Source organism: Ambystoma mexicanum, chromosome 1q (assembly GCF_040938575.1).
Source record: "Ambystoma mexicanum isolate Mex_15411 chromosome 1q, UKY_AmexF1_1, whole genome shotgun sequence".
NCBI lineage: Eukaryota > Metazoa > Chordata > Amphibia > Caudata > Ambystomatidae > Ambystoma > Ambystoma mexicanum.
Window position 1 is genome coordinate 434,203,638 of NC_090922.1, and position 17,463 is coordinate 434,221,100.

Genomic DNA, 17,463 nt, shown 5'->3' on the forward strand with positions numbered 1-17,463 from the left:
CGGGCACAGCATCGGTTGGACCTGGTGAGAGCCACCTGGGAGGCATCGAAGAGACTAATGGGTAGAGGGACCCAAACACCACTATAAGACAGGTTTCTTCCCCTCGATGCTCCCTCCAACCCAGGACCGGGGATAGTCAAGGCTTGGGATGTGGTGGGCATCTGCAAGGCTGGTGACTTATATAAGGATGGCCGTTTTGTAGAGTGGGAGGTGTTTAGGACGGCCATAGGGGGAAGCCCTTTGCAAATGCTATATTATTTGCGGATGCGCGCCGCGGTCCAAGCACATTGGCCGGCATTCCTTGGGGAGCCACCATCACACTCATGTCTAGCATACATACTACAGGGGACCGCAACTAAGAAAAGTATTTCAACACTCTATAAACTAGCAAAATCTATAGACCCTGGTACTCCAAGTAGTGCACACTCCAAATGGGGCACAGACCTTTTGGTATATTTCTCTGACACTCAGTGGAGGGCACACTGAGCATTGTCAAAAGGGGTTTCACTGAATTTAAAGTTCAGGCTTATACACTTCAAAGTTTTGAACCGACTATACTACCCCTCCCTCCCCCCCCAGCAAGGTTGAATCTGTTCGGCACCAAAGTGACTAAGCTGTGTGCCAGATGCGGAGATGATAAGGCCCACCTACTGCACATGCTCTGGTCCTGCCCTAAACTGTGCGTATACTGGAATACCCTGAAGGCCACTCTGACCGAAATACTTGGGGGGCAGCTAAATCTATCGGTGAGCGATTGCTTGGTTGGCTACATTGGTCGAATGGGCGTACCCCAGCACAGACTCTTGAATCTTGGTTTATTGTTAGCCAAAAGGTCAATAGGTGGATGCACAAACAGCCTCCCACGGGGGAGATATGGCTGAAGGACATGGTCTGGGCAAACAATTCTGAAGAATTGTATATCACCTTAAAACCTAATGTCGCCAAACCCAAGCTACATATGGTCTGAATTTCGGGTGTACCTGGCTGTGGCTGACCTTACCCCCCTGAAGTGTGCTACCAATTCCCTTTTTTGCTATGATTCAATACCTATGTGTTTGACCATCAACAATGTATTTGATTTGATCATGCTTACTAATTCAAATGAAGTAAAAAGACGTATGTTCCAAGTGTTATAAACAAACAACTAAATAAAATAAAAAAGACATGAGGTTTGAAAACACTTTCACGTGGTCTTGTGGGCAAGTGTGTGCCATGAGAGCTTTCGGTCCTGGGTTGAAATCCTGGTGGCTGAGCACTTGGGCATAAAAGCTTTTTTGCATGCCGGCCTCAAAAACACTAGAGAGGGGATGGCATCCACACTATGAAAAAATCGGGCAGACACTGTCAGCATACATGTACCGTGACCTTCTCCCTTGTCCTGTGCTGACTTTCAAGGTACAACATCTTCAGTCCAGAAAGCCTCCCTCTGGAACAGCCTCCCTGCCACTCTGAAACTTGAGGAGAATCATCTCCGGTTCCGGAAGCTCCTCAAGCCCCTTCCTCTTTGCTTCTGCCTTCGCTCTTCCTCTCCCCTGCTGGACTGTCTGCTTGGCTCTGTGCACCTGGCTACCCTCTGATTTGGGGCCCGGGTCCCTGCCCACCCAGAAACACACCCGCATTGCCTCCTGGCAATCCTTGCACTTGGGTCTGTATCTGTAACCCTACAGTCCCCTTACCTGCACCAACCAGACACCCCTTGTCTGTCCCTTAAACCTTGCACTTATCACCTTGCTGGCTGCACTACCAGTTGTTATTTTTATTCCTTGCTCAGCACTTTCCACCTCTCCCCTCTCCTTTGCACTTTCTCCCTTGCACTTTCCCCTTCCCTCTCCCCTGCACTTGCGCGTTCTCAATGTCACTGGGCCTAGTAAGATCGTTGTTTTGTCCTCCCTTGTCCCCCTCCCTTGCTTTGTTGCGCTCTGAAACACGTGTGTATGAGCGTGATATAAATAAAATACCATATCATATCATATCTTCCCACATCCATGGACCTGGTAAATCATCAAAACCAATTTGGCCTCTGATCGTTTCCCCTCCTCATCCTCTGTTTTGGGTATCAACAATACTGTTTTATAAAGAGGACTTTGAAAGTACACAAGTCATCATTAAAGTACTCCAGATATATAGGAATCCTAGTAGAAACACAGAAAGAGTAAAACTGCTGTGTTATTTTCCTCCATCATGAAGACTACAAATACCAGAATGCAATTCAGCAAAAAGATACAAAATGGCATGTAGGCTTTCTTTTCAAGACTTAGAATCGTAACAAAAAATTATGTGAAATGGTAACCTGGGTGTTTTGCATCGTTTGACAAAGGCACGCTTATTTATTTATTTAATATTTATAAGGCACCTAGGCAACAAATGGTGTTTCCAAGCACCACAAAGCAAAAGGGGAAGGGAACAGAGGAAATAATACAACACAACAATAAATGGTAATACTAGGCCTTGTGACATTCGTATCGTGCAAGAGCAGTAAAAGAAGTGCAAATTGAGGAGGGGGAGGGAGGGGGGACTGCCTACTGGGTAGGGGAAAGAGGGGGCACGGGGGCTGAGAAGTGCTGAGAAGGTGCTGAGAGGAGCTCAGGGGGGTAAATGCGAGGAATGCCAGAGGTAAGTGCGAGGGCGGGGGAGGACCAGACCCGGGAGGGCAGCTGGTCGCGATCAGGAGGGCAGTGCTGGAGGGGGAGTGCTGGTAAAGACTGGTAAGGGAGGGCCTGTAAGACTCATGAGGGACCAGAAGTGGAATTAGCAGGGAATGGAGAGGGGGAAAGAGTACAGAAGAGCAGGGTCTTGAGAAGTTTCCAGAACCTAAAGAGGCCCGGCTCAAATCTGAAGAGCGGCAGAGCGGCTATTCCAGAGGGAGTCACCTGCCGAAAAAAGAGATCTACCCCCCCTCTTCTTGGAAAAAGTATGACCTGCAGAGAGTTGGAGCTAGAGGATCGAAGGGCTCTAGCATTTAGGTATTTAGGGAGAGAGTTTAATGCCCCAGAAAGCCTTGTGGATGATGCAAGGGGTCTTGGATTTGATCCTCGCAGCAAATGGGAGCCAGTGGAGAGATGTTAGGGATGGAGTGATGCGGTCCCTGGACTTGAGGCCAAGGATAAGTCTTTCAGTCCTATTCTGGATTAGTTGAAATCAGCGGAGAAAGGAAAGAGGCTGTTACAGTAGTCCAGCCTAGAGAGGACTAGAGCTCTAGAGACATTGGGCCTCATTACGGGTCTGGCGGTAACCCTGTCGGTACTACCAGCAATTTGCCGCCAGACCCATAATACTTTACCAGCACCCGATCTTCCGCTCCCATCGGCTCATTACGAGGCTGGGAAGTCAGGCGCCGGTATATTTGTTAATCCCCATTCCCATAGAGTCCTATTGAACTCTATGGGAGTGGGGACACAGGAGCACCGGCACTGCTAGCAACAGTGCCGGTGCTCCTGTGAAGAGTCTGCCGACCGTGGCCACTGCGCCCGGCAGGTTCAGACCAGTCGGGCACAGCAGCTCCCGCAGGCAGACTCATAGTTTGCCGGTCTGGAAACAAGGGTGCCAGCAAGCTTACTGGCACCCTTGTTTCTGGACTGGCAAGCTTATAATGAGGCCCATTGAGTTTCTGGGGGAAGATGAGGAAGGGGAGAATGCCTCTAAGGAGGTGAAGCTGAAAATGTGCCTTCTTGGCAAGGTCCATGATGTGAGGGGAAAAGGAGAGAGAGGAGTCAAAGATGACACCAAGGTTTTTGGCCTCACAGGATGGTGAGGGGAGAGGACCCAAGGAAGGCGGCTAGAGAGTAGGGGGGAAGCAGGGAGCAGTGGTCCCATTGAGAAGGATCTCAGTCTTTCTGGCGTTAAGACAGATCATTAGCAGTGCACCATGCCTGAATAGCAGTCAGATAGTCAGAAATGAGAGAGGGGGAAGAGGAGGGACGGTTGAAGGAAAACTGTGTGTCATCAGCATAACACTGAAATGAGGAGAAAAGGAGGAGTTCAAGAGGGCAAGGGGGCAACAAACATGTTGAAGAGCCATGGCGATAGGATAGAGCCCTGAGGAACACCACCGGTAGAGAGTGAGGTGGAGGAGAGAAAAGGGCCTAGTTGCACCTGGCAAGGGCGATTAGATAGGAAGGAAGTCATCCAGTCCAGTGCCCGGTCCGTGAAGCCAAGGGTATTCCGGAGCCAATTCATGAGGATGGAATGATTGACTGTGTCAAAGGCAGAGGAAAGATCAAGGAGAATGAGAACAGAAGGAGAGTTGGAGTCAAGATTAGAGAGCAGGTCTTCACGGGTGTTCAGGAGAGCAGGTTCCATGCCTCTGGATGCTCAGAAGCCAGACTGGTGGTCATGGAGACAGCCCACAAGCTCGGTGTGGTGAATCAGTTGGGAGATGACTAACTTCTGCAAGAGTTTGACCAGGAAAGGGGTAGTGGAGTTAGGGAGAGAGTTAGCCGGGCAGGAAGGGTCTGCAGATGGCTTTTTTAGGAGAGGGTGCACAGAGGAGTGCTTCAGGGGTGGGGGAAAGGAGCCAGTAGCAAAGGAATGATTACAGAGGTCAGCTAAGGTAGGAGCAAGAGAGGAGATGTTGTCCTCAATAGTTCTGGAGGAACAAGGGAGCACCTGTTTGGAGGAGACTTTCATAAAGCAGACAACTCTGGAGAGGTCATCGGAAGCTTTGGGCAAGAAGGAGGAGAGAGTGGCAGTGTAGAGGGGGGACAAGAGAGGCATGGGAGCAGATGGGCGAGTGAGAAGCGGGGTAGAGGAAAGTGAGGACAGGATGTCCTGTGTTTTAGTGGTGCAGTGGAAGGCCACTGCTATACAGAGGGCCTGGGATGGAAGAGGGGAGGTGGAAACTGCAGTAGGATTGGCGAGTTCCTTGCAGATTTTGAACAGGTCAGTCGTATTATGGTGGCTCCAGAGATGCAGGCTTCAATATAGGCCCTCTTCTTGGAGCAGATGGAGAAATGGTATTGGCTTTGGCAATGGTAGGCTTCATGAGGATCCTCATGATAGGGGCAAGGATGTCAGGGGTGTTGGAGATGGAGAGGTGAAGGTTAGTGAGGGCTGTGTCAATGGGAGAGTACAAAGCAGGAGAACGAGGTGGGATGAAGGTGGCGGCAAAAGTGGCGACTGAGAGTCGCTTCATCGGTCGAATGATGGCAAAGGAGACTGGCAGCGCAGGCAGAGGCTCAGCCGGGTAACCTGAAGAGCACAAGGTGGGAAGAGAGGCGAGCGTGGTCAGACCAGGAAAGGGGAGTAGTGAGAGTGTTAAAGATAGGGAGCTCTGCTGAGATGAGCGCATCCAGGGTGTGTCCGGAAGAGTGGGTCAGACCCAAGGGACGAATGGTGAGGGATAGAGAGTCACAGAGGTCATAGAAGAGTACAGTGGCCGCTTCAGGGGAGTCAAGGTGGATGATAAAGTCCCCGAGATGGAGAAGCTCAGTGGTAGAAGTCAGGAGAGAGGCGGTGAGATCCGCCCCTTCAGAAAGGAAGCTGGAGATGGGGACAGGGGTCCTGTAGATGGTGGTGAGAATAAGCAAGAGGGAAGGAGAGACACGAAGCCTGCGGACGAGGCATTCAAAAGAAGAGTAAGATTGAGTGGGTATGATAGCAGCAGGGACCCATTCAGGGACGATAAGGGCTACTCTGCCGCCAGACCGGTTGAGCCTGGGCTTGGAGAGGGTTTTATACTCCTCTGGAAGAAGATTGTCAAGAGTAGTGACAGAGCTGACATTGAACCATGTCTTGGTAAAAGCACGGATGTTGAGGCCCCTTTCTTCAAAAAGGTGACAGATATCAGAGGAGTGTTTTACAGTAGAGCGAGCATTCAGGGTAGCTATGTGAAGCTGGTTGCCACCTTTGAAGGTTGTCCAAGGAGGTGTACAAGGGTGTGGTACACCTGTCACTGGTGAAGAAGAGATCAGGAGCAGCAGGAGGAGAAGCGGGAGAAAGGAGCAAGTTTATGAGAGACAGAAGTCACTGATCAAGGAGAAGGAGATTGGGTTGAGAACCCTGGGCCATGACTGTGCTATTGTGATACACATTAATGATACACTTCGAGGATGGGAAGTGTGCCAAGAGTGCTTCCCATATGGTACCACCATTAGTGGGCAAAAAGGAGAAAGAGGAGAGGATAGAGATCATATGGGGAGTCTGTAGGTCTGGAGAGGGAGCAACAAAGAGGATGTCGGTGATAGTCTGTCTGGAGGAAGTATTGGCGTAAGTGTCAGCAATGGGCAGGCCTGGATAGCAACCAGGAGAGAGCTTTGAAACACTTTCCTTCCAGGCTTCAAGAGAGAGTAAGTATATGCGATAGTGTAACAGCTGCTTTTTGCAGGTGTTAAAAACCAACCCGCAAAGGGACCCAGGGAGCTAATTACGGTACCGCAATTTGTGGTACCGTAATTAGCGCCTTCCCCATTCCCATTGAGCCCTATGGGGCATAAATGGGAATGGGGAAGGGCAATGGTGGAAGGGGGAATTACCGCCCGCCAACCTTGGAATGGGGCGGTAATTCCTCTTTCCGCCAAGGCGGTGCCGGTATTTTACCGGCATGAACCATGACGCTAATAGCGCCATGGTTCTCCGCCATCCATGTAATGAGGCCCAATTGTGTCTCACTCGCCGAGTGAATATCTCATTCAATTTCCATTTCATGGAATGAATCTCGATATTCTGATCCTCGGGCTTCCTATCTGTGTGGCACTGTGGTCCTTAGCCCTGGCACGGGCCCTTTTTAGTTCTTGGGTATCCGGTAGCTCGCTTCCCGGGGATTTAATTGCACCTCATCTCGCCGCCTCTATCTTGGAGTGTTTTACAACATTCTAGCACGACAATGCTACAAACTCAAACCTATGCTCCAGCGTTTCTGTTCTCGCCGGAATCCTACTATCTCTGCTCCATATCTGCAGCGCCCCATAGAATACAGCTGTGTGCCAGGAAACATTTGGTACCGCTGTACACATCGTGTTGTCCCGCTCAAACTTCTCAAGCCTCCTCTCTAACCTCCCTCTTCCTCCATCTACATACACAATGTCTTCATGTCAACCACTGCTCAGGCAAGCACTGTGATTCTTATTCCTTTACCCTTCCTCAGAAGAGCTCTTTGACACCATACCATATGACAGGAGGCATTATACAAAAGCAAGATAACATAACCTAAGATGAGTGGCAGGACAAAGCTGTCAGACTTCACAGTAGACAGAGACCCGTGTAGGGGGTTTGACCAGTTCTGTACATACTCGCAAAGCTAGTGATATAAAGACCATGCACATGTGAAAGCCATCCTCAATGCGACCGTCATGGCTGGCAGTATTTATGGCTCTTATGTCTCACATTTGATCTACTTTGGGGACCCTTTTCTGAAAAGTAAATTTTGGTGGTCCTCTATCTATTAACATATGTTCTTTTCCACTGTACTTAATATACATGATTTTTTATAGATTCACAATCCAAAATTGTAATTTAGTACAAATAGTTTATACATTTGTTTTTAAAGTAGGATGGTATGTTAAGTTTGCTTTTTTCCAAGCTAAGCTCGTTTGGCTGTACTTAAATATATTTTGGCACTGAGACCCTTCCCCTTACTTTCTGAATTATTCCCTAATTTCTGTCCCCTTCATAGTAATATGTGATCCTCCCTATGATGTCTTAATAAGATCCCAAGTTATTATCGCAATTTTAATATTCCTCACCTTTTTAAATGATGTGATTTATATTAACTGGCTTTTAGCTATAGACATAGGCCTCATTCCAAGGTGGGTGCAAAGGGATACCGGGCACCGTTAAGGACATCGGTGCCGGTAATCCCTTTGCGCCCTATTCCGAGGTCCCTTAGCGGGTCCCGCAATGGGCGCCTGGTTTTACCAGGCGCCCTTAGCGGGAGCTGCTAAGGGACCAGAGAGCTAATAACGGTACCGCAAATTGCGGTACCGTTATTAGCTACTTCCCCATTCCCATTGAGCCCTCTGAGGGCTCAATGGGAATGGGGAATGGATTTTTCAATGGGGACTTACCGGTCCCTCCAGGGTTAGAATGGACTGGTAAGTTCCCATTGAACCAGGTCGGACCCGGACCCGGTATGGGAGGTAGTCATGGCGCAAATAGCTCCATGACTACCTCCAATCTCGGAATGAGGCCCATTGACTTTGTAATGTTTCGCTAAGAAAGCCTCAGTAAAGTAGTGGCAATATCCTTGCATATCTGAATTATATTTAAGTTGTTAACGAATAGAATTTACAAGCAGCTCCGTTTTCATCGTATTGTCTCTTTTGTATGCAAGCTGAATACACATATTAAAAATAAAAATATTCTATGTAGTAACTAACAGCCAGCATTTCTATAAAAGAGCAGATACACAAGGGTATGCATCGCTTCCTGTCTAACCGGCTTTCCACTTCCCTCTCTTGTGGTGATTGCCGTCACCTTTTCTCGCCACTTGAAGATATAAGGATGTGTTTGCCATATGTATATCTGACGAGACCTGTTTCTGTCTCAAGATGTTGGCAAGTCTAGTGGCAAGCCATTTAGAGGAGTCCTTTCATCGCTCGCTGGCTTCTAAGGATGACTGTATTTACTTGGCTTGGGAGCTCTTGAACAGCCACATCCCGTTCAGGCCGCCGGAGACCAAAAAAGCCACTGCAGCATCTTATCTTTTCTTAGATACTGGCAGGGCCGTCAAAGACCCCCGCGCCTCATTGTCCTTCACCCACATTGCTCACCATTGTGGGACTGGATCAGGACTTTTTTCACCACAACATTGAGAGTCTCAATACATCTTGACAAGTAAGAATAAGAAAAAGGAAGTGGCCTATTGTCACACTGGTGCTGCAGACTCAACCTGCAAAGATACTGGGCAAACGCGTATTCAAAGGCAGCTGAAGCCTGGAAAGTGGATTGAAAAGGGGCCCTGGTGTCTAACAGATGCAAATCTGTTCACACTCCTTCCACCTGTCATCATCAACACTGAGGCCCACTCTAGAAAGTTTGGAGTAATGGAATCCATGTTAGAGATATTTGTTATCAGCATCGGGAGTCTTCCCCAAAACAGTGACAATAGTGTTGCTCGTGTTTAAGAGAGCAAAGCAGGTGTTTCCACACATATCACCCCACCTCACCGTTTTCCGTACAAGGGTCAGTACTACGCCAACCTGCTCTTTGTGGCCAGCATAAAGGCCCACGAGCTGATGGGGCACTTTCTCTAAAGACTGCTGAACGAGGGCAGTCAGCAGGTTTCACTCAGCAATGTAGTCCCATTCATTTGCAGTCACTGCGGTGAGCAAGTCAGGTGACCCCGCCCCCCTAACAAAAAGCCCCCTGAAGCGAGCTGAGCTGGTGCTTTCAGTGCAGGGCGACCATTGTCCGCCAGTGAACATGTCTATGTCATGCAAGTGTGTACTTACATTTTTCTCTTGATCCCAGCAGCACTGGGGCTCGATTGCAGTTGGCCGAAGAGAAACTGAATCAGCTGGGGGTGGAAAGCAGAAAGGTCAGGTGTTAATCAGGCCAGTGATGACGCATTCCACGCGCACATGCCGCTCATCGCCCACAGAAGGGGTCGCCAGTGCTCACATTTGTAAAACTGCCATGCAGGCAACCCGAAAAACCACAGGTTTAAAATTCCAGTTTAGCAAAACCTGCGAACAGCTTCAATTGTGGAACAATACATATGGGCAGTTGCCAATTTTTGAAAGAAAAAAATCCAACATTTTCAGATGAAAGTACTGCATAGCGTCTGCTTCCTAAAAAAGTGTTGATTCTCTGAGGCTCTTCCCACTATCAGCGCTGGAGCACACGTATCACATAGCGCAGGTGGAGTAAAAAAAAGGAAGCACATTGGCTTTGCCTCTTGAAGGAGGGAAGCATTTCAGAGATCCTGACGCATTTTTCCCATGCACAAAATAGTACCAAATATAAAGCAACACGCATCACCTGCATCGCCCACGACACCCATTACTGGAGTGCCACATTCAAAGCACGTGACCAGCATTGCCCAAGACGAGCCACACTGGTCAACGACCTCTAGGAACAGGAATGTAGCCTTTCAAGTGTACATGTACCATGCCACCAATTCATGTGTACACTGAGGATAACAGCCCTTCATGCAGGCAAACGGCCAGAGCGTAGATTCCCCCCTGCCCCCGTGAACCCCCCACATCTTACTAACTAAACTGCACCTTACTCCCATGCAGCATGGACTACGGAATTCCCCACTCATTCTGAGATAAACTTAGGATATTTAAACGTATTTGAACAAACTTCGGGAAAAAGTTATGATTTCGTCCATATACTGTCTCATGTACTCGTTGTCATTTGAGGACTTCCAAAACGTTTAAATGTGATTCTGCTACCTGGGGGGCAGGCCCGACATTTTTCTGCGCATGTGATGTGTGTACAACGAGAGTGGGCGTGTTTTCATTATATAATTGAATAAACCCAACCCCTACCCGCACCTGTTCAAATAATGAGGAAACAAACAAGGGTATCAGAAGGATCCGCTTCGTGCTTGCTTGATCAAATAACTTTTCAATGTTTGGGATCTGTGTGCATATCAAAATGCAGCACTAATGCAACTCTGGCAACTCTCTTCTGTCAACTCAGTTCTGGAGTTAGCAGCGCTCAGGAAATTCCAAACCACTGATTGGCTGCCCCCCCTCAAGCCGGCTGCCAATGTAAAACCACTTCCACAAAGGGACAAGCACTGTTCTCTCTATGTCCTGAAATGTGTCAATCTCTTTTAGTTGTGGCTAATAAATTAGTGTCACTCAGTCACCCACAACTATTGGCTTTGGAGTGTGGCTGGAGGGGTGATCAAATGTGAGTAAACAGTTCTTACTTCTGGCTTGTAAATTGGAAGTATGACTTCTCTATCTGTGCTCGCTGTACTTTTTTAATGCAATCAATTACAGAAGTATTCCTTCTTTTCAATAGATAATAACGCAGACTGTATATTTCTTATCTATTGTGTCTTATTTCACAGTGTTTTCCCAGAATAACCACAATTCAGCTTCTAACAACCATACAGGGTTATATGTGATTTCATTTCTGGGGAAAAATATTGAGGGGTACTCGATATTTATTTTAACCCACTAAACACACTTCCCAACATAAGTTAGGACTGGTGCAATTATATAAACAAACTCCAGTCCTAGAATATTTGGGGAAATGGTTGGATAGTGGGTTAAAAAGAAATCGAGCGCCCCTCGATGATTTCTTTTTGCGATTAAATCACTGGATACAGATTTCAGTTGTCGCTTCGTAGGCTCCCTGTTCATGATGCTACATTCATCCGAATGACATCTCATTCTCCTTACACAAGTGCAGGTTTCTTCGTTGGTGCGCCGTCAGCAAATATGATAGCAATGCTATGCAAAGCCCTTCCTTCAGATGATTCATAAATGTGGACCCTAGAGCTGAACCATGGAGAAGTCCACTTGTAGTTTTGTCTCATACTGCAGACACCCCATTAGCCATTACATTCTACTGGCGGTCATTTGCCCAATTCTTTATCCACATCACAAGATGCATATGCAAGCTAATTTCCACCACATTGTCCAAGTGTTACTTACAGTATGTCAATCTGTCAATTAGTACAGTGTCGAAAATGCCACTAAATTTACACTTGTAAGGAGAATGTGTGTTGCATCCTGCAGCATGGGATGTACTGGGCCAATATGATATGATAAGTCATTTATAACGCGCCTGTACATAAGTGTTTCTAGGCGCGACAAGACAAGGAAGGGTAGACGGAGGGAGGACAAGACAGACGATCTTACTAGACCTTGTGTCGTTCAGATCGCTCAAGTGCGATGGTGCATCTGTGCTAGTAGGTTTACAGCATTACCTTGTTTATGACTTTCTGCTGCTGAGAGTGATTCTGTCGAAGCGACACCACTTCCCGCCACAAAACTTCATTCTGCCTAGAAAGGAAAAATGAAATGCGTAAAACCGACAAAGGCAAAATGCTTTATGACGCTCCATTGAAATCCTCTCATATATTGTGCATTGTATGTGGGACAGCATTCAGCAAGTTTACTCTCTGATAAATGCCCCACTGTGTGGCTCTGGAGAGTGCGGCTCATCAGGATTTATGTTGTGTGCATGCCACTAGTAGCAAGGTGGGATGTGCACCGTTGTTTCAGCACACAGCACCACATTGGCCCTGAATGGTCAGGATGAACCTCCTACCTGGACATGTGCTGGCAATGATTGCTGATGTTGTCTCCTATTATCATTTCCAATTATATCAGGCTTCTTTACTTGACGGCCCACCGAATCTTAAAATTCAATCAAGTTTTCAGAATGACCAACAAATGGACAAATAATTGCAGCCAAATTTGCTTGTATGTACTTTTTACACATACACATTCATTGTGAATATCCAAAACTTCTTACTAGATTTTACTATTCAAATGATCATGAAGGCCAGCCCTGGTATTGCCTAGTTGTTGACTCTATGTTCTAGATAGGGGCCTCTGTCACCATCCACCTTTCAATCCTGAGCAGCGTTTCTGATGTTTAATATTTCTATAAAAAAAACAATGTGAAATCACTAACAAAAGATGGCTTATAACTGTTTGTTTGTAATAGACATCGAAGACAAGATGTCAGGCCAAATGCGTGGCACCTCCATGAACCCATTTATTAAAACTGTCTGAAGAGCAAATTTGTTGAGTCTGCTTGGAAAAGACCATCATATAGTCACTCTAGCTCCATAGTTGCTCTCATGGAGAACGCAGAAAGTTTGGGGGAACAGAGATTTGGCGATAAGGTCACTACTTTTTACTTTCTCTGGCAGAAGCAGGGACTACACAATATTACACGGCATGGGTAACTGGCACACACCTTTGCTTGTCCTTCAACATTTTCCCAAATCTTTTTTTCAGCCAGCCTTTCAGAGGAGGGTTATGGCAAACTGGGAGACCTCAGATACTAATCCAGCTGTCAATAAAACCCTTCCAAGGAAATATAAACCTTCTAGTATGGACCCAGTCTTTCTCTCAGAACACCCAACCCCTGAGAGTTGAGTTGTACAAGCTTCCACGTCCACACCCAGAGCAGCCGCTTATCCTACTATCCCTCCCGATAGTGATGATAAGCGGTTTCACACCCTGACAGAAAAGGTCTTTTCAGCCAGCAGCATGGCCTTTAAGGGTTATAGTCAGTGCATCGAAAACGATGCATCGAAATGCCACTGCATCGAAAAAGATGCATCGAAAATAAAAGCATCGACATTCTATATTTTACATTAAAAGTACATATGCATCAAAACTTTTCCATTGAATGGATATGTACTTTTAAATGTAAAAGATAGCATTTCAATGCTTTTAATTTCCTACATTAAAACGTTACATGGAGCTATCCAGTGCTGACATTTCGGCACTGGCTAGCTCTTGTAATGTTCTTTTTAAACTCCCCCCCCCAACTCCTCCAACCACCACGCCCAACCCCCCTAAGCCCTAATCTAACCCTAGCCCCAACCCTAACCCTAATCTCACCCTTAATCTAACCCTTAATCTAAAACTAGCCCCAACCCTAACCCTTAATCTAACCCTTAATATAACTTTAGCCCCAACCCTAACCCCTAACCCTACCCCTAACCCTACCCCTAATCCTAACACTAATCTAACCCTAAATCTAACACTAGTCCCAACCCCAACCCCTAACCCTAACGCTAACCCTACCCATCGAAATTAACCATAAAAAAATTCAAGGAATATGCTTTTTGATGGAAAGGCAATTCAATGAATCATTTTTGATGGTATGGTATTCGATGGTATGGCTTTCGATGGAAAGACCAGATACCCCCTTAAATCTATAAATACTGCATGCGCTCTGGCCAAGTTCACACATACATTGTGGGATGTTATAGCTATGGCAACTAACCATATTTCAGAAGGTGAAGAAAGAGATGGCTTCCTTGATCTAATTAAAGATGGCAAGGGTGCAATGTGGGAGTCCCTACAATCAGGACTTGATTCCGCTGATAGCATCAGTAGAGCCATGGTGGCTAGCACAGTGACACACAGGTTTGCGTGGCTACGAATATCTGGTTTTGCAATGGATGTTCAATCCAGGCTTCTCAACATGCCTTTTGATGGTTCACACCTTTTTGGGAATAAGGCTGACAAAAGTCTAGAAAAACTTCAGATTTCCAAGATGGCAGTCAAGACGTTAAGTGCTGCAATAAGGCATCCACAACCTTCCCATCAGACGCCTCAGGCATGGAGAGGTCGGCCCTTTCGCTACTACACTTCCTTTGGAAGGGCAAGGGGGTCAAGCCAATCAGAGACGCCATAGGAAGTTCCCTCGAGGTGGATGAAGTCAGGTGCGAAGTCCATAGAAGCAGGATCTGCCTTACCTTCGTCCGCTGCCACAGCTGCCCCAAAACCTCTCTGAGGCCTTAGTCCACAGGACTGCGGTAGGGTGGCAGGGTCAGTCAGCATTTGGAAGAATGACAGTGGATCAATTCCGATGCTTGGCCCTTGCAAACAATAGACCAGGGTTATTGCCTCCCTTTCTTTAAAAGGCATCTGGATCATCCACCACGGAGCCACTCCCTCAAAGTTCCAGATCCGCTCCTCTTGCAGGAGGTTTCCATCCTGCTGGGGAAAGGTGTCATAGAACCAGTACCTGTGATGGAGAGGAACCCCCTTATTTTTTGTGATCCCCAAAAAGGACAGGGATTGATACCCATTTTGGGCTTGAGGTACTTGAACAAGTTCCTCAGGAAGGACAAGTTCAAGATGGTTACTCTTTCTCAGATCCTTCAGGCCCTCCAGCTCCAGGATTGGATGGTATCATTGGACCTTCCGGATGCTTACTTTCATGTGCCTATTCATCAAAAGCACAGAAGATACCTGAGGTTCACCGATGGCAGTTCTCACTACCAGTTTCGGGTTCTGCCATTCGGGTCCACCTCTGCTAGAGAGTTTTCACCAAGTTGATGGCGGTAGAGGCAGTAAGTCTCAGGAGAGGGACGATTCATATCTACCCCTACCTAGACGATTGGCTGATCAGGGCCAATTCCCCCGAACAGGCTCTGGAACATCTCAGCATCACCTGCCACTCTCGCCACAAACTGGGCTTCTCCCTCAACTTCAAGAAGTCCCACATGATACCTTCTCAGAAGCTCCCATTCATCAGAGCAGTCCAGGATGCTTCCTCTGGGAAAGCCTTGCCACCCGAGGTGAGGGCTCAACACATTCAGCAGCTTATCGTCAAGTTCCAGAATGGCCAGCGTCTTCCGGCCTTTGAAGGGAAGCGCCCCCAATTCAGCACGATCCTCCCCGCAATGAGAGACAATAAGGGACTCTCCCGTAGTGGGAATAAGGCCAAGACAGAGTGCGGGTGAGCGTAAGTGGGAGTTTATCCAAAAATAAGGCATGCAAAGAACTCTGCAACCTACGAGAGCGCTCTGCCTGACAATAGCAAAGACAGGCGTATTTCTAATACAAAAAACGTCATCAACACCTAAACACTATAGGGGGCACAAGTCAATTGGGATTGGGTGGCGTCGACTAACTATAGGTGTTGCTGCAGCGGGGTTGGTCTTGGCGGGACGACGTCACTGGTCAGCCTCGTGGGTTGGGTTGGGCCTGGCAGGCCGGCTTGAGGTCATCCGTGTGGTGTTGATGTGCTGGGGCAGCCTGTGACAATGACGAATACCTTTCCTGTCTCATTTGCCCTAGGCCATGCACACTGCAGTTATTCAGAAAATGACATTTAAGTTCATTAATAAATCGCTTCAACAGCTTATCTTATAAAATAAACACAACACATGAGGAATGCACCTCGTGAGAGGTCTGGTGGTTGTCGGTTGGGGTGAGATTTACCTGTGTCCTATTGACCGGTATTTTAGGTCGCGGGACGGGGCTCTGGGGCCTGGGCCGAATGATACATGTCTGTCTGCTGCGTTAGAAGTTATTATATAGATGGGTCTCTGTGTCTTGTCCCAATGATGGGGGTCGTCCTTACACGGGGTCAGGATTCTTGGGGGGTTCGTGGGATTTATGAGAGGGTGCTGGTAGATCAGTGGGTTCATCCGTGGGTTTATTACCGTGCTGTAAATAACACAGGTGGCGGGCTGTGGCCTTGGTTGCGGCGCCGGGGCCTCTGACTCTCTGAAGTAACGCCAGCTTGGTTGGGGGAGGTGAGGGAGCGCGGCACAAGTCTTAGCTTTTTTATCTGGCAGGCTTGGTGGGGTGGGAGAGGGAATGGCCTTGCATATATCCACAAAGGTATTTTCCTCGTGCGTTGCTGATCAGTGGGTGCAGAAGTTCTATACTGTTCTGCCTTATTTTGACGTTATTTAGACACATATATATATATTTCAATTTCGTTACACATTTCTTTAATACAGTCGGTTCCAGTACCTTTTCATTACCTAACATTATATTCACTACATTGTGTGCGTATTGTATGTACATTAGACGTTATACGAGGGATATCTAGGTTATGGCCTACAGAGATTGATGCTCGCCGCTTTGGGTGAATTAAAAAACATATATGAGTTCAAGTTTCTACATACTATTGAAAAACACTTTTACAGATAGAGGTTACACGTTTGGTCAACATCTTTCTCCGTGGTTATAGCAGCATTAGTCCAGACCTGGAGGGATATCATATAACGTTACATTTTTATGGCTTATTCACATTTTAAACAGAGGTAGTTCATTAATACCAATACTTGAATTGTTTTTCTACCTTCTTCAGATAGTGATGCTTCAGCTTTTTTCCTCGCTACCCCGGCCTTGCGGTCCGGGTCATACGGGGTGCAATATCACATTGTTACTAATATAATGTTGCCGTGTTGGCATCTCGGGTTTAGCTCATCTCCGACTTTCTCATGGGAACGCACTCGCAGCGGATCTGTCAGGGCTGCTGAGGCGACAGAGATGCATGAAAGGCCCTCCAAGGGTGGGGGCCTCGTTACAGTGTGCTGAACTCACACCATGTTTGCTAGGCAAGATGGCGTCTAGGCCTAACTTAATTTTTGGTAAATGCAAAGACAGGGTGCGTGTGGGCAATGTCGTCGGCGGGTGAACCCTCCTCCACCTGGGCCCGGGTGGCATGAGGGGGCGCCCACCGAGTCATGGTCCTCACCTGGGGAGGGAGCTGTAGGTGAGGAGGGCCTCGTGGCCATTCCTCCCCTACATTTCCCCCCTTTCGTTACTTAAAGTAACGAATTCTTTAGCTCTTCCAATCTTCTACATTCTTGTTCCTCTAACACTGCGTCATCCCATGCAGGGGTTCCTTTTATAGGCATCCATGCTCTGCACACCCCCCTTAAACTCTCACCTCTCCTAGCATACTCGTCTGGCGTACATGTTAAATATATACAGTCGCCAGTTTCTTCCAGATCTACCCAGACTTCCTCATACCATTCCAGTTCTACGTCTCGTGGTTCTTTGATAGTGGTGTGCCATAGTTTATCTACTATGTACTTATCACGGCACATAGGCACTAACTGGTACCTGG

General features: G+C 47.3%; 1 protein-coding gene across 1 annotated transcript in view; it reads right to left on the minus strand.

The window, feature by feature from the left end:
* Positions 1–17,463, minus strand: part of LOC138528325 (heat shock factor protein 4-like) — a 731,255-nt gene that overhangs the window by 467,215 nt on the left and 246,577 nt on the right. Inside the window, exons 5-6 of the mRNA XM_069639844.1 lie at positions 11,828–11,903; positions 9,387–9,451 (exon numbers count right to left, since the gene is read on the minus strand). Coding sequence (XP_069495945.1) covers positions 9,387–9,451; positions 11,828–11,903 — 141 coding nt within the window. The remainder of the gene's footprint in view (positions 1–9,386; positions 9,452–11,827; positions 11,904–17,463) is intronic.